The sequence below is a fragment of the Theropithecus gelada genome, chromosome 3 (genome assembly GCF_003255815.1).
Source record: "Theropithecus gelada isolate Dixy chromosome 3, Tgel_1.0, whole genome shotgun sequence".
Taxonomy (NCBI): domain Eukaryota; kingdom Metazoa; phylum Chordata; class Mammalia; order Primates; family Cercopithecidae; genus Theropithecus; species Theropithecus gelada.
Genome location: NC_037670.1, coordinates 58,504,176 through 58,519,566, shown reverse-complemented (window position 1 = coordinate 58,519,566; position 15,391 = coordinate 58,504,176). Strand labels below are relative to the sequence as shown.

The 15,391-nt window shown below is 44.0% G+C and overlaps 1 protein-coding gene across 5 annotated transcripts in view; it reads left to right on the top strand.

The window, feature by feature from the left end:
* Positions 1 to 749: 749 nt before the first annotated feature.
* Positions 750 to 15,391, top strand: part of VSTM2A (V-set and transmembrane domain containing 2A) — a 28,825-nt gene continuing 14,183 nt past the window's right edge. For 2 of the 5 annotated variants that reach the window (XM_025379791.1, XM_025379792.1), the window contains exons 1-4: positions 750 to 1,235; positions 3,052 to 3,218; positions 5,251 to 5,301; positions 8,142 to 8,478. In XM_025379791.1, coding sequence (XP_025235576.1) covers positions 1,157 to 1,235; positions 3,052 to 3,218; positions 5,251 to 5,301; positions 8,142 to 8,478 — 634 coding nt within the window. In that variant the 5' untranslated portion in view covers positions 750 to 1,156. Of the gene's footprint in view, positions 1,236 to 2,641; positions 2,768 to 3,051; positions 3,219 to 5,250; positions 5,302 to 8,141; positions 8,789 to 12,131; positions 12,342 to 15,391 lie in introns of those variants that run through there. The other 3 variants (XM_025379789.1, XM_025379790.1, XM_025379793.1) reach the window with 3 other exon arrangements.

Here is a 15,391-nt window from a genome sequence, read left to right as displayed (position 1 = left end):
TTATTCACTTAGTCCCAGGGAACATTACATAATTATTGTGCTATGCAAACGAAAAGCAAATAAACAAAACAAAATCACGTAAAGAAGACCTTATGGTATGTAAAACCCCTCCCCCCTCCAAAATACATGGCAGATGAAGGAAAGGAAGGCAAGAGGTATAAAATTTTTTAAAAAGTAAACATAGTATGGTGGGCTTTTGTTTCGAGAAAATTCCCTTAATGCGTGACTTTTTGTACTTTTTCTCTTTTCCGTCTGCCAGCTGGAGCGATATGGCTCCTGCATGAGCTGCTTGTACTGAAGGCTGTTCAGCAAGAAATTCGTGTGAAATCGTAGCATGTGATGCTCCTGGTTGGAGCAGTTAATAACTGGTTAAGCGGCATTTCCCTAAATGGCTGTTTTCCTCGGCCCAGCCGTCTTTCCCCCATCCCATTGCTCCCAGGTCCTCAGCAATGCCCCAACTCCCTCCCGGAACCTCTCGCTCTGAGCCCCCCGCCAGCGCCGCAATCCCGCCACTGTATTGTCCTCCTCGGCACCGAGCGATCTGATCCGCCGAGCCAGAAAGACACCCGATGGGGGAGAGAAGCAAAGTGGAAAAAAACCAACGTCCCTGCTCTCCCGAAGGGAGACCCCGGCGGCGCCGCGGTGCCCTGAGCCCTCCGCGGCCGCCCGGCGCGAGCTCCCGGGCGGGGCGCTGTCCAGCGCGCACAGAGTTAAAGGCATCATCGCAGCCATTAGAGGGAAAAGTTGCGGCGCCGCGAGCCCAGCGAAGTCCTCAGCCCGCCCCACTTGCCCACTCCCCACTTCCCGAGCCGGCTCCGTGTTTAGGGAGGGCAGTGATCACGCAAGCCGGAGCGGCGGGCTGACGTTGGACGAGCTGCCAGGTAGCTGGAAGCAGGCAGCCAGGCAGCCGAGACACTTCGCAGCGATTCCAGCCTGGGCTCCGCTGGAAGCCTCGCTGAATCCCAGCCAGCTGGTTCTAACCTTCCAGAATCGCAGTCCCTTCTCCCCACAGCCAGCCCTCGCCGAGCAAGCAGCAGGATGTTTGCAGTGTCGCGCCCAGGGCTCTGAGACAGAGCCTGCCATCCACTCGCACGCCTTTCTTTCAGGGCTTTTCGGCTGTTGGCTACACTGATGTGACCCCCCCTCCCTTTTTGGAATGATGGGGATCTTTTTGGCGTATGTTGGATTTGTTTTCTTTTCCGTTTTATATGTACAACAAGGGCTTTCTTCTCAAGGTAAGTCTGTGCTCAATGGCAAATATACATTTGCTCGCGTGTGTGTGTGTGTGTTTCTTACACTCAAAAAGAATGGACAGGCAGATAGAATAAGCTTCCTAGCAAGTAACAGTGGGCTTAGGCTGTATAAATAGTGTTCTGTTTGACGATTTTCTTTAAAGTTTATTAAACTGTAGACAAGCTAGGCTGGAGAGAAAATCTAGCTGGTGCCTGACAATGAGGTGGGCTCCTCGGTGAGCACAAACACAGGGTCGATGTGGTGTGTGTGTGTGTGTGCGTGTGTGTGTGTGCTTTCTATCTGTGTGCATGCACAGGGTAGCCACTCATGCATACATAATCATCACAAACAAACACAGGGCTGGATATGGGGACTCTCCATTACCAGTCCCTCTTCCTTGGGTAGTCAGACTGAGCTTAGAGTTTCCCTTTTCTAGGTCCGTGTGACTCCTTTTGTATGTGTGTTTATCAAAGGACAGACTCCTCTGAGGACCCATAAAAAGCCACAACTTGCATGACAAGCAGCAGCAGCCTGCTGAAGCCGATTATTCAGGACTTCGTAGGCTGCAGTGGTCGTTTCAGCACCATGAACAGATCACATCTCTGCTGCCAAAAGACTGCATCACTTCTGCAAGCAGAAATGCCATACTCCTTCTGCCAGCTAGAATAGAAAAGTCCTTTTCCGATCAGAATGTCTCCTTAATAGCTTCCCTGTTTTAGGTATAAATACAGTTTCATATCACTAGAGATTATTTTTGGGATTTCATAAAATGTTGAAAAGAGACCATGTCTCTCTTTAAAACGGGGGTGAGGTGAGGGGCGGAGGAGTGCATCCACCCTAAATCATTTCTGCAGTCCTCACAGCCCTCCTCTCCGTAAGTGTGCATTGTGGTTGTGCATTGCCATTGGCCATACAAATCTTTCCAAGACTACTTTTAGGGAACCATCAGCTCTTTGCAAAGTACCCCTTAGATAAGATAAGAACAACCATGTTGGTAACAAGATAAGAGCATTGTATGTTCAAGAAATGCCTTTAGGAGGAAGGAAACATATTTTTGTGAGTTTCACCATGGTTTCATGAATCATGCAAACTAGCAGTGTCAATGTTGGTAATGAAAAGGCTGAGAAACATCTCCATAGTGACTTCTAAATAATATTTAATCTGAACTCAATCTAGATGTGTGATCATTACATCTTAGGATGTATGGCAGTTCGAAATACAGTGACTTGATGGGAACAAATAAAGGTTGATTTGGAGAGAAGGAAACATACACAGTTTATAAAGTGTGCAACTTGTTTCACTACTGCAGGCATGTTTCACTGGTGTTGCTAATAACTGTTTTGCTGTATCAGGAATGTGCATTTTGACAGATAATCATGATCTACTCTGTTACATGAAACGTCCAGTTAGTAGTAGATTGTTTAGAAACTTAGAGGCAAGAGACTCTCCTCATATATCAACTTGACAGATTGTCTAAATTGTATCTCACTAACTCTCTCAGTAAATTTTGCGGAATACTGCAATCTGACAAAAGGTATTTGGATCTACCTGCGGGCATCTTGGCTAACAGAGTTATTGGCAAGCTTGTTAACCTTTCCGTTATCTGGATTTGATCAACAACATAGTGATTTAGGTATGATACCAAAAGTTAGACAGGAAAGAGGCAAAGGAAGGGGGCTGGGGGAACCAGACGAAGCCGGGGATGTAGGAGAGGGGTTTTGTTATTTAAGTCCAGGAAAAATGCAGCGAGCTCTCAAGGAAAGAGACTCTGGCAAGAGAGGTGTGGATATTCCAAAAGGATGCCTTTCTGTTTTGCAGCAAAATTTACCGAGTTTCCGCGGAACGTGACGGCGACCGAGGGGCAGAATGTGGAGATGTCCTGCGCCTTCCAGAGCGGCTCCGCCTCGGTATATCTGGAGATCCAGTGGTGGTTCCTGCGGGGGCCGGAGGAAATGGAACCCGGGGCCGAGGGGGCCGGCGCGCAGGTAGCGGAGCCCGCCGACCCCGCGTCTCCCCTTCGCTTGCCGGGTCCTCAGGGTGTCCGGCCCGGGACTGAGGGCCGAGGTGCTGCCTGGGCACCCCTGGGGAACCGCCCGGTTCTGTGGAAGCGAGTGACCCCCAGGGCTTCCAGGGAAGGAGAGGGAATTTGTCCTGGGGACGCGAAGTTAAAACCCAGAAGGAAGTCCTGCTGCCCATTTTCTTCCTGTTAAACCGGGAAGCGCCTCCTCCTATAAGTTCTGGTTCTTAGGAAGATGCCCGCCTTGCCCCTGCCGCGCTGCCACTTCCCGGGACATCCGCAAGCCCCTTTCCAGGACGGAAGGAGGGGGAGGGGAAGCGGTGGGCGGCCTCCACCCCCCGCCCCACCCCGTCTCCCTTCTCTGGGCACCAGGCACCATCTGGGACCCCAGTCCCCGGGCTGAACAACCAGAGAACCAGAGCGGCCAGCTCCTCTCACCTCCACCTCTAACAGATACGTGGGGTGTCGGGAAGAGAGGGAGAGAGAAGGAAAGGGGAAAATGGAGGAGGGAGAGAGGGAGAGAAGAAAGGGGGAGACCGGGAGAGGCACAGAGAAGGAGAAAGAGACGGAGAGAGGGAGGGGGAAAAAAGGGGAGAGAGGGAAGGGAAAGAGAAGGGAGGGAGAAAGAAGGTAGAAGAGAAGAGAGGGAAGGGGAAGAGGGAGAGAGGGAGTGAGGAGAGGGAGAAAGAGAAGGGAAAGGGGAAGGAGGGAAGGGAGAATTGGAGTGGGGAGGGGAGAAGGAGAGGGGGAGAGGGAGAAAGAAAGGGGGGAGGGGGAAGGGGTGGGAAACAGGGAAGGGGAGATGGGAAGAGAGAGTGAAGGGGAAAGAGAGAGAGGGAAGGGGAAAAGGGAGAGAGGGAAGGAAAAGAGAGGGAAGGGAGAGAGAAAGGAGAAGAGAGGGAGAGAGGGTAGGGGAAAAGGAGGCAGGGGGTGAGAGGGAGAGAGAGAAGGGGAGGGGGAAGGAAGGGAGGGAGGATTGAAGTAGAAAGAAGAGAAAGAAAGGGGTAGAGGGAGAAAGAAGGGAGAGAGGGGGAGAGAGGTAAGAGAGGGGGAAGGGGTGGGAGAGGAGAGAGAATGAGAGGTGGAAGAGGGGAGGAAGAGACGGAGAAGGAGAGAGATGGGGGAGACAGGGCACAGAAGGGAGAGAGGGAGGGAGAGGGAAGGGAGAGAGGGAGGCAGGGGAAAGGGACAGAAGGAGGGAGAGGGAAGGGAGAGGGATGGAAAGGAAGAGAGGAAGAGAAGGAGAGAGAGAAGGAGTAGAGAAGGGGCAGAGAGAAGAGAGAAGGAGGAGAGTGGAGAAGGGAAAGAAGAGGAGAGAAGAGAGGAAGCAGGAGAGAAGGGACTACGGGAGTGGGGAGCATGGAGGGGACGGAGGGTGACTTGGGAAGAGGCAGGAGAGAGGGTGGTGAGGTGGGAAAGGAGGGGGAGAAAGGAGAAGAGGAAAAGGAAAATAGTGGGAGGAGGGGAGAAGGGAAGGGGGTCCGGGCGAGAAGGGAGACCTAGTTGAGCGAGAGGCGGAGCCCCTATGAGCCTGCAAGAGAATCTGTGGCCAGGAGCCCGGGGCGGGACGGCGGGCGGGATGGCCGCCGGGGCAAAGGCGAGGAAATTCGTCCCGGGGCACTTCACCCTTACTCACGCCGGCCGCCCCACCCCCGGCGCCCGCGCCACCTCCGGGCCAGCGTCCGCACGGGTCAACCCGCGAAAAAGACCCGGCGGCTCCCGGCCCCGCCTCCCGAGCGCAGCCTCCGAGCTGCGGGGACAGCGCCGGGACGGTTCCGGGGACAGCGCCGGGAGGGCGCAGTGGACAGCATGGGGACGGCGCGGGGACGGCGTGGGGGCGGTGCGGTCGGGGCCTGGACGGGGGTGGCCACGCCCCTAGTCGCTCCCTGTCCCCAGGTCACCCTGGGGGCCCTGCCCGGAGCGGCGAAGGCTGTGCTCGCTTGGGGGCGGGCGGTCGGGCGGGCCTGGCGCGGGACTGAGCGTTCGCTCCTTGCCCGCAGGTGGAGCTCTTGCCAGACAGAGACCCGGACAGCGACGGGACCAAGATCAGCGTGAGTTAGGGGCCGCGCCGGGGGCCGCGAGCCCAGGCCCGGGACGCACAGCCCTTCCCTGTCCCCGAGAAGGCAGCTTGCCAGTGCTGCAGGAAAGCCCGGTGCCCCTTGCTTGCCTCACTAGATACATACAAATGGAAGCACGTTTAGAGTCCCTACAGAAAATTACATATTTTAGTCACGTAAATATCCAAACATTCTAGAGAATCGTTTGCTATCCAGAGAGGTTGTGTGACACTTTCTTTCATTGCTTTTTGTAACTTACCTAAGAGTAAGAGTAAATACAATGCTAACATCTATTCAAATTATGGAAATAATTATATTTTAGTAGAAAGTAAAACACTAGCAGAGGAAAATATATTTAGGGAGAAAAATATAAAGCATCCAACAGGATACTGAAATTGTGATTAAATTAAGCAACTAAATTTTGAATGTCACTTTAATGCATGGAACGTATTTCCAGTGCTGTTATTCAGAATCATATAAATATAATGCCAAAAGCCAATATAAATGTAAAACCATTATTATAGGAGCTTGACCTATTGAAAATGTAAACTTACAGTTCTACTCTATTGCTTCTTACTTTTAATAAGTGTGTGTAAAATTTAAAAAATGAAAGTCTTATTTTTTTACTCTACCTCAAATGAAGCCACATAGCATCAGTTAATATTAATAATACTGCTTCATTTGATAAATAGAAACGAAATAGTTATGTAATACAACAGGAGGAAATCTGTTAAGCATAAACATATCGTTATTATATGTTTTTAGAAATCTAAAATCCCAATGACCTACATTTTAAAAGAAAATGTATTTTAAGGCTCTTACAATAGCATAAAGTGGTAGAAGATTGGAGTTACATCATAACTAAAAATGTACAAATATATTGTACATAGAATCTAATTCTGTGATCTAAATGTGTAATCTCAACATGGAAGAAAAAATGACAAAGATGAAATATCAACCATAAACTCTGATTTAAAACTCATAAAATTACTGACTTTTTAGGATACTTCAATTATTCTTATATTACAGAAACTGTTGTTTTCCTACAATATTAGAAAAGCTTTATTGGTGAAATCTAGTTTTTTCTTAATTATTTTATTTTTCACATACATATACAACTAGATAGATTGCTTGGTGACCATTCTTCCTTCAGCCTTCACCCGTACCCCTATCATCTAAAGGCCAGTAACAAAAATAGTCTCATACATCCTGACCTCTGATGCATACAATGAGAAATATGATTACACACACAACTGTTGATGGTATTACCTATGCCAATAGTGCATAAAAGTTAACGAGTGGAAGAGAGTTTTAGACACAAACTGAGGCAGAAAGTAGTTTGTTCCCTGTTTACCCACTGTGTGACCTTGAACATATGTTCTCAACCAACAGTTATTAACTTTGAATTCCCAGGAGAGTTGTTATAAAATACTGATATAAGCTCCACCCTCTAGAGATGCAGACTTAGTATTTCTGTATTACTCCACATGACAGTATTTTTAACTGCACCCCAGGTGATTCTAATGTACACTCAGTGTTGAAAATCACTGACCCAAACACCCCAAGCCTCAGTTTACTCAACTATAAAATGGGATAATAATATAAATACTCTAGCTACCTCAAACTTTATTCGGAGATTTAACCCAGAATAAATGTGGAAGTATTCATTTCCATTTTTATAGTATTAGTGTATTTATATGTAATTTTATATGCACTTAAACCCATAGGGTTCAATTGTTGGAAATTATTTGTATATATACCTCTATATGTAAAAACAGATGAGTGCTTCTCAGGTTTTTCTAATAATTTATGGCTGTTTGAAAGTGTAGTGTAGTGGCCATTAGCAGAAAAAATAACTTTCGGCCTCCTTCATTTCTTTTCTGTATCTTTCAAAATCAACCAAATTCTTGAATCCCAAACGTCTTATGAAACCTATAATTGTCTCAGTTATGAAGAACACGTGATTGTGTATTAAACCTAACTGTTCTGATAAAGATGCTTATATATACAATATATGACATATAATAGAAAATCATATATTATATCTAGTATATCTATCAGATATCTGATCTTGCTATTAGTCTGGAATAAAATTTATTAGAAGAAATAAGAAAGCCAATTTCAATTTTGAAAATCAAGCCAATGTTTTATCGATGGCATCCCAAGTCCCTGTAGCATAAAGTCCCTATAATGGCGTGGGATACATACTTTGAGCAACAAGACTTCAGGTGATAGGAAGCTGTACCCCCAAGTCATGCCACCCCATGACTAGAGGCAAGACTGCATATAAAATTTAAGAAGAAAAAATAGTAATATCCAAGTTCATTACCAGCACCTTTAGTAGTCATCCCAGTGTGGGGATACAAGTGCTTTCTCACTCAAACCCATGACCAACAAAATATTTTTGTGATGTCTCAGAGTTGAGGGTGTTAGTTTATAGCCCACAGGGAAGGAAAGAGGTTGTTTCACCTATAGAGTTGGCATTATTGGTTTGTGCTTCATTGAACTGAGTTAAGCAGGCAGAGGCCAATCCCATAATGGAAAAATGACAGAGCTGCTACTGGCCTGTGGACAATGGGGGGCATATGGCTGACAGAATCTGGCACTGGCTGCATTGAACTTATTATCCCCTGAGTCTGCAAGTGCAGTGCTTGGTGGAATAGGATAACCAAGGCCTTCAGATGTGATGTTAAGGAAATAAAAAGCTCCTTCACTATGGCTATGGGCCCATTAAGACCCTTTAGCTTTCCAATGTTAGCAAGCTCAGGGGGAAAAAATGGGAACAAAATCATTTGATGTAGCACTTTATTTTTTTTTTACCTGCAATCTTTCAGACAGTGAAAGTCCAAGGCAATGACATCTCCCACAAGCTTCAGATTTCCAAAGTGAGGAAAAAGGATGAAGGCTTATACGAGTGCAGGGTGACTGATGCCAACTACGGGGAGCTTCAGGAACACAAGGCCCAGGCCTATCTGAAAGTCAATGCCAACAGCCATGCCCGCAGAATGCAGGCCTTCGAAGCCTCTCCCATGTGGCTGCAGGATATGAAGCCCCGCAAGAACGTCTCTGCAGCCGTCCCCAGCAGCATCCATGGCTCTGCCAACCAACGAACGCACTCCACCTCCAGCCCTCAAGCGGTAGCCAAAATGCCCAAACAAAGTCCACAATCAGGTATGGAAACCCATTTCGAGCCTTTTATTTTACCACTCACGACCCCTCCACAGAAAGGTCAGTCGTATAGAGTAGACACATTTGTGAATGATGGTTTTTAAAATCGGATACCTAGTTCAGTGCAAGTGATTATGAGAGGTGACTGCTGAGCCTGCACCGATTCACTCAGAGCTCAAAGCATGTGGGTGCGCCCCGTGAGTCCCCTAGTGGTGCTGCATTTCCAGAGCATCTGAGAGCTGGACTCTGGTTTTTTTCCTTTCTGTATTTACACATTATAAGAACAATAAATCATGTAATGTTGGTTACATTACAAATGCATGTTCATTTTCTCTACAGATTTATGTATCGATAATGACCCAAATTAAGAGGCTTTCACTTAATCAAAATGTAAATGAGAGAGACATGCCATATCATGCATTTTCAGCGACCCATAGCTCTAAGCAGGACTATTCTCCAAGGGCTTTTGATTTTGAAGGCGAAACCTCAGCTGCCTGTGATGATGATAATGGAAGGACAGAGGGGGGATTGAAGACAGTAAGTGGTGCAGAGATAAGGCAACTCCTGTGAATGTGCCTTCCAGGCCAATTTAGAAGCTTAGTCACAGGATTCTGAAGGCAGCTGTGCAAGTTAAAGCTGTTCTGAATGGCATTAATGTATGCAGTCATTCAGCCAATGGAAATGCATAGAAGTTTTAACCTTGATGTGGGATAAAGGCTTCGTGGAATGAGCAGAACCCTGCACAACCCCGCGGCCATCACGATTTCCTCAAACACATGACATGGGATGAAGGGAGCACAAACATACCGACTTCATCCTTCTTTAGGTTTTTCCCTTTATATTTTATCACTGAAGAAGTATTGATGCTACCATCAGTAATGGAAAATTACATTGCTAATATTATTTAAGATCTCTTCAGCCATTAAATTAAAAAGTCTGATTACTTCACCAGGATGCTTTCTGAGAGCTCATCTCATATCATCTTGAATATGCGCACACACACACACACACACACACATCTCAGAAATCATCCTAATCAAATATAGACTTTAATATGTATATCAAATATATATATACATGTAGAAATACATATAGGTTTGTATCTTTAAGTCCTTACAATGCTTTTAAATGTTTTTAAAATACTGTATGCCAAAATAGGTTTTCTGTTAATGCTTTACTTCCTAATGGATGTGATTTGCACATTTGTAGGGCACTTGGATTAGGGTTCTCTGAGTTTGCCCTGCCTTATAATGTAGATGAGCAACTCTCCTGGCATGCCTTGGTCATTGCAATTTATGTCAGTCTGATGAATAGATGGCTTAGCCTCTCTGAAGCCCAGTGTGTGTGGATGTGTCTAATTTTTTTTCTTTATCATCTTTTCTGTTTCCCAAATTAAAGGACAAACTAATATAGCTGGAACATACGTGTGTGTATCCATACACACAAAACTCACAGGTATATGCTAAATTATAATGGTAACCAAATGATAGTTACAACTTTGTGACTATTATTTCAGGAAGATTTCTTCACATTATCAGAAAAGAAGTTAGACACTACAGGCAAGATTACAGAGTAGACTAAGCAGACAGTTTACAACCTAATTAGCAAGAACTCCAATCATGGAAGTGAAATTATTAATATTATCCTACATAGACTGTTCCAAGTTAGATGTCATCAATCTGTTCGGCAGAATAAAATCAAACAGCTTATCTATTCCAAGTGAAGAATTTGGAATAGAGTGGTACAGTGAAATGCTTTATCTATTTCTAGAATATTTTCTTAGCTTTTGGGGTTTAATAATGCAATCTAAAAATATCTATTTCTTTTATTTTAATATCTCTTAGCGCTGTGATTAGTGCTAAATGATAAACTCTAGATCTCTTCTAACAATTTTCAAATGAAAATTACTGCTCTTTTTTCATCCCATTGCCAGCCTTGCTGTTAGATACAAAATTGCTTTTTCTAGAGTTAAAGATAGAAGGAGAGAAACAAATGACTCATGAAGTTTATATTCATTAAAAGTCCTGTTCACTAAAAGTATCTGCTTGTATCAAAGAGTAACCTGAAATACCTCAAAATATTTAATTTCAATATTTCCAACCAGTGAATACTGGATCATATTTTTATATACTTCTATCGACATTTTCTAATTTCTATTTCAGAAGCTGGGGCAGTCCAGCCACTGACTTATGTGTAAGTTCCTATACTTGCACAATTATTATATATAATTCAGTATCGGGGTGGATATTTATATATTATATTCACTGTAATACCCACATCCTGATTTATGATTTTTGCCTTAAAATTTTCAGATTATATTCAAATAAAGCTTATTTCAATACCCATGTTTCATTTATTCATTCATTTATTCACCTTCCATTCCTCCCAGGAACTCACATACCAAGCATAGGGACGCAAACAAGGAAGACACGCTTCTTCTCCTCAAGGAGTTTGTATTTTAGTTTGCAAGAAAACAAAATATTTGTACATTCCATTTATCATGCATCTTTATTTCATTATTCTGTGAAAGGCAAGATGTGGTGAAGGCACAAAAATCAAAATCTTACTTTTGGAAGTCAATAGCTATATTGTACTAGCCTTTTATCTTTTATTGTTTGACACAAACAGGCATCCTTCATCTATGGTATATGGGACACTGTCATATCAACCTCTGTCACAAAAAACTGGCCTGTTTGGCCCTTTATTTTCATCATAATCTTTGACTTAGTTGACTAAATTATTTAAACTGAAGCACTCACCTCTTAATTGATACTATTTTTCCGTCGAATTTCTGTTTTATGAAGGAAAACGTATTAGCTGAAAATAATTTTATATAAAATCTTCAAATTTTCATACAATTAATTTAACCAGTTTTTCTAGAGCAGAGATTTACATGAATAGAGGAAGATGGAAAAGATAGTCTATGACCATCTACCTATCACAAGATAAAGCTAACTATTATTTAAGGTATTTTCCAACAGTTTTTGAGCATATGACTTTCCCCTTCCACTTAAAATTGTTTCTTTTTTATCTTTGTGAATCCTTTACTTGTAAAATTATTTGAATTCTACCTCCATTTTGTGATCAACAATTAAAACAAAATATTGAAGCAAAACGGTTAGGCAAACAGATAAACAAAACTTGGCTGTTGCAATCCCTTTAAAGTTTGCCGTCTTCAATTGTTCTGGACACGCTCCAGTTTTGTGTACCATGACCGGCTTAGATCATATCAAACCTATTCCCCTCTGCCCACTTTTTTTGGCTCTATTTGCAAGAAGCTTATCAAGAGAGGATGCCAATAAATACGATGTTATCAGGAAAGCAATACATAAAGTTAGAAGCAGAAGAAATGTTCTATAGATGTTCTGAGAAGGTGAATTCTTGCTTCTTGCTGGAGGAGTCAGGGAGGGCAACCTGGATGAAGGGGCTTGGAGGATAGGGAGAGCTCACACAAGCAAATACGGTGAAGAAAGGCCTTTCGGAGACGAGGGTGGCACCAAGCATAACTGACTGTGGAAGTCCCAGGATCTTGACCAGGATGGGGTGGTTTAGGTCCCTCTTTGCAGAGAACACAGGACTCAATGCCACTCCACTGTGCCCCCAAATACCCCAGTATACTAAGCCATTCTCTACTTGTTTCTTCCTGTCTCTTCCAGTGTCTCCAATCCTTCCAGAAGTCAAACATCTCCTCCACAGACCACCTCTACCAGTCCTTCCTTTCTTCTCTCTGTCTTCATTTTTTTCTACTGACCCCCTCCCCACCTTCCCAAGGTCACACAGAACTGTGAAGCAGCTTCCTGCTCTTCCTCCCCAACCTGGCCGTGGATCAACCCCTGCTGTGCAGAGCTGCATGCTGGCTCCTCCAGGTCAATTGCCCAGGTCACTTGCACTCCCAATGCTGTCATGCAAGTCACTGGTGTCTCCTGCTTCCAATTCCCTGCCCTCTCACATCTCATCCTTCCCAGTCTCTAGGTGACCTTTCTCCCTTGATCGCTCTTTCCTGACACTCTTACCTCCCTTCTCTTTGCTGGCTGGTCCCCTATTTACTGGCTCCTAGCATTGCCCTCTCTCCTTTATTGGCCTCCCCCACTAAATTCCTCTCTTAAATATAGTTCTTTTCCCATTGTCAACTCCCTGATCTTCTCATCCACTTCCATGTTTTGACTGCTAAATTTTCTTAGAAAATTGTTCCATTCACCTTTGTACTTCTGACTCATTTCTGTAGATCCAGACTCATATTCACTCTTGTCCCCAGAGCATCTACATATATGTCCTGCAAGAACTGTGGCAGAGTAAGAATGTCTACACACTTGTCTCCATCCCACCCAACGAAGCCTATTTTCCTTCCCCTGAGCGTTGGCTGGCCTGTGACCACTCTGTCCAATAAAGTAGGAAGAAGTGAGCTGTGCCAATTATAAACCTATCCTTTACAGGGGCAGGCAGGACCTGCTGAGCCCTCCTGGAGGCCAGCCACTGTGGAGGCAGTGCAGCCACCTTACTGACTGAAGCTCAGCCATGGCCCTTGGTGTGCGAGCCTGGAAGCAGCCTTGGGTATCCAGCCACTCCAGCCTTCCTCCAGTCACAGCTCCAGTGGCTGTCTCACTGCAGCATGAGGGAGCCCAAGTGAGCACTGCCCAGCTAAGCACAGACAACACGCAGAACAGAGACAGATGATGATCTCCTGTCACTTTAAGGCACTAGGTTGTAGTGAGGTTTGTTTCGTAGTAGATGCTCAGATAAGACATCTAAAACTCAAATATTCAAAACTGAATTTATCTGAGCTTTCTCACCAAAAAGAAATGTTCTTCCTCCTATGATCGCAAACTGTTTTAATAACATTCATCACAGTCGTTGGTCTTGAGGAAGCCTTTAAAATGTTCTCATCTCTTCTGTCAGCTGACACACTGAATTGTCCTAGTAATTGTCTCCCTAAAACATCCCTGAGAAACTGCATCTTTTCTGTTCTAACCAATACTGGTTTATTGTCAGCACAGGCTCTTTTCATTTTCCTAATCTAATCCAATCTATTCCAATAAGAATTTCTTGTTTTAACTCTAATACAAGGGGCATATCACAACAGAGCATGTATGAAATGATTATTATTTTCAAAGTGCCAACATTAGTTTTCGTAGTCTAACTCCAGCCTTGTTTCTTCTGAGTTACTAATCTCATTCAGTCTTTCCATTTGGTATTGCAGGAATGTTTTCAGATATTTTGTTACCTCTATGGCTTTGCAAATGCTGTTTCCTTTCCCTATTTGCTGAGTTCCTACAAAAATGAAAACTCCTTTATTAAAGCTTTCTCCTTTTCTCTTTGTCAGAACTGGTTACTCATCAAGTTCTCAGCAATTTGTTTATACTTACTTTGAAGCCCTCACTGTGCCTTGTATTGTTGAATCTTTAGTGCTGAAAGTCACACATTCTGGAAAACCTCTTAGTTTTAAGCAAACCGGGACAGTTGATCACCCTAACTGTAACTTCTTGGCTACAAATATCGTAACTTGCTTTTGCAATTCCTCTATGTGCCCTGAACAAGTGGGGCTCATGTTCTTTTTTTTTTTTTTTTTTGTATAATTATGTTTTCGTAATTAGATAATTTTGCCACTACTCCAGAACTGATCAAGACTCCCAAACTGTGTTTCTGAAAGTGAGTTGTGCAGCCTACCTATGCCAGACTGGTCAGGGACCTTATTAACAATTCATATTCCAGGACTCCACCCAGTGCCTACTGAACCAGCATGACTGTAGAACCAGAAATAAGCATGCTATGTTCCAAAAGTTAAAAGAATCATTAGCTTTTTGAAGTTTTTCAGGGTAAAAAAAAATTTCTTATCATTTACTATGAGATATATGTCTGGATGTCTATCTGTGTCATGCTACAAAATTCTTTTTTTAGAGGCTCTGCTCTGTTGCTCTTATTGTTTCCAGTATTGGGGTGGACTTTTGTGAATCTGTTCACTCATGTGATCAACAGCTGGTATTTGTAAGGAAACTGGCTGCAGTGAAGGTGGTACTTGTGTCTCCATGTGTGGAGTCTGTAGTAGTTCAGCAGGAATGCTGATTCTCCGAACTCCAAAATACAATTATTGTGTGTTCACCGTGATATGAACCTGACTGTTAAGAGGCAGCTGCTGCAACAGCTGCCAGGAGCCCAGAGTGGCCACATTCAGCAGGATTCGTCTTAACACGGGATGGCAAAGCCATTGGGAGGAGGGAGATGAGAGGCTGAGGGTCTTTGCAGGAAGATTGCTTGTCTCATTTAATATGTGAGTAAATGATGCACTGCTTTGAGGTAGAGTCAGTCATATAATTCAGCCCTTACTGCTGATTTTTGTTTAAATGATCCAACTTGGCTGCTTACACAGGTTAAATTAATTTCATCATTGTAATTCTATCATATAAATGGCAACTATGTAAATCAAGTGTCTATGAATAAGACAAAAAATAGATATGAAGGAATGATTTGGATAATACAGGCCAAGGAATCTGGTAGGGCTATATTTGAACCAGAATTATGTGGATTAAGATTCTATACTGGTTAAATTCTCCTGCAAACCATATTTAATTTTACTCATTGAAGTTGAGAACTATTTGGGCCTAGAATGTCAAGGCCTTGCTGTAGGTTGGATGGGCTTTTCCATTCATAACTGGCCACACGAAGGCTTGCTTGTGACTCCTAGTTCCTCTGTAGTTAAGGAGACATGAAACAGAATTTGCCAATGTTCTAAGTTCTTGTCTCAAGTGATTCCATGGTGTCTGCGACTTCAGGAAGCTACCAGAGGACCAGCTTCCTGGCTAGATGGCCAAAGTGTTGAGAAATTGCTAGAAAGGCTTCACTCTGTTAGTCACAATAACACACACCCTAAAAGAGCAACAAAGGTCAAGAGCTCCTTCTTCCAAGGACCACTTCTGCCACT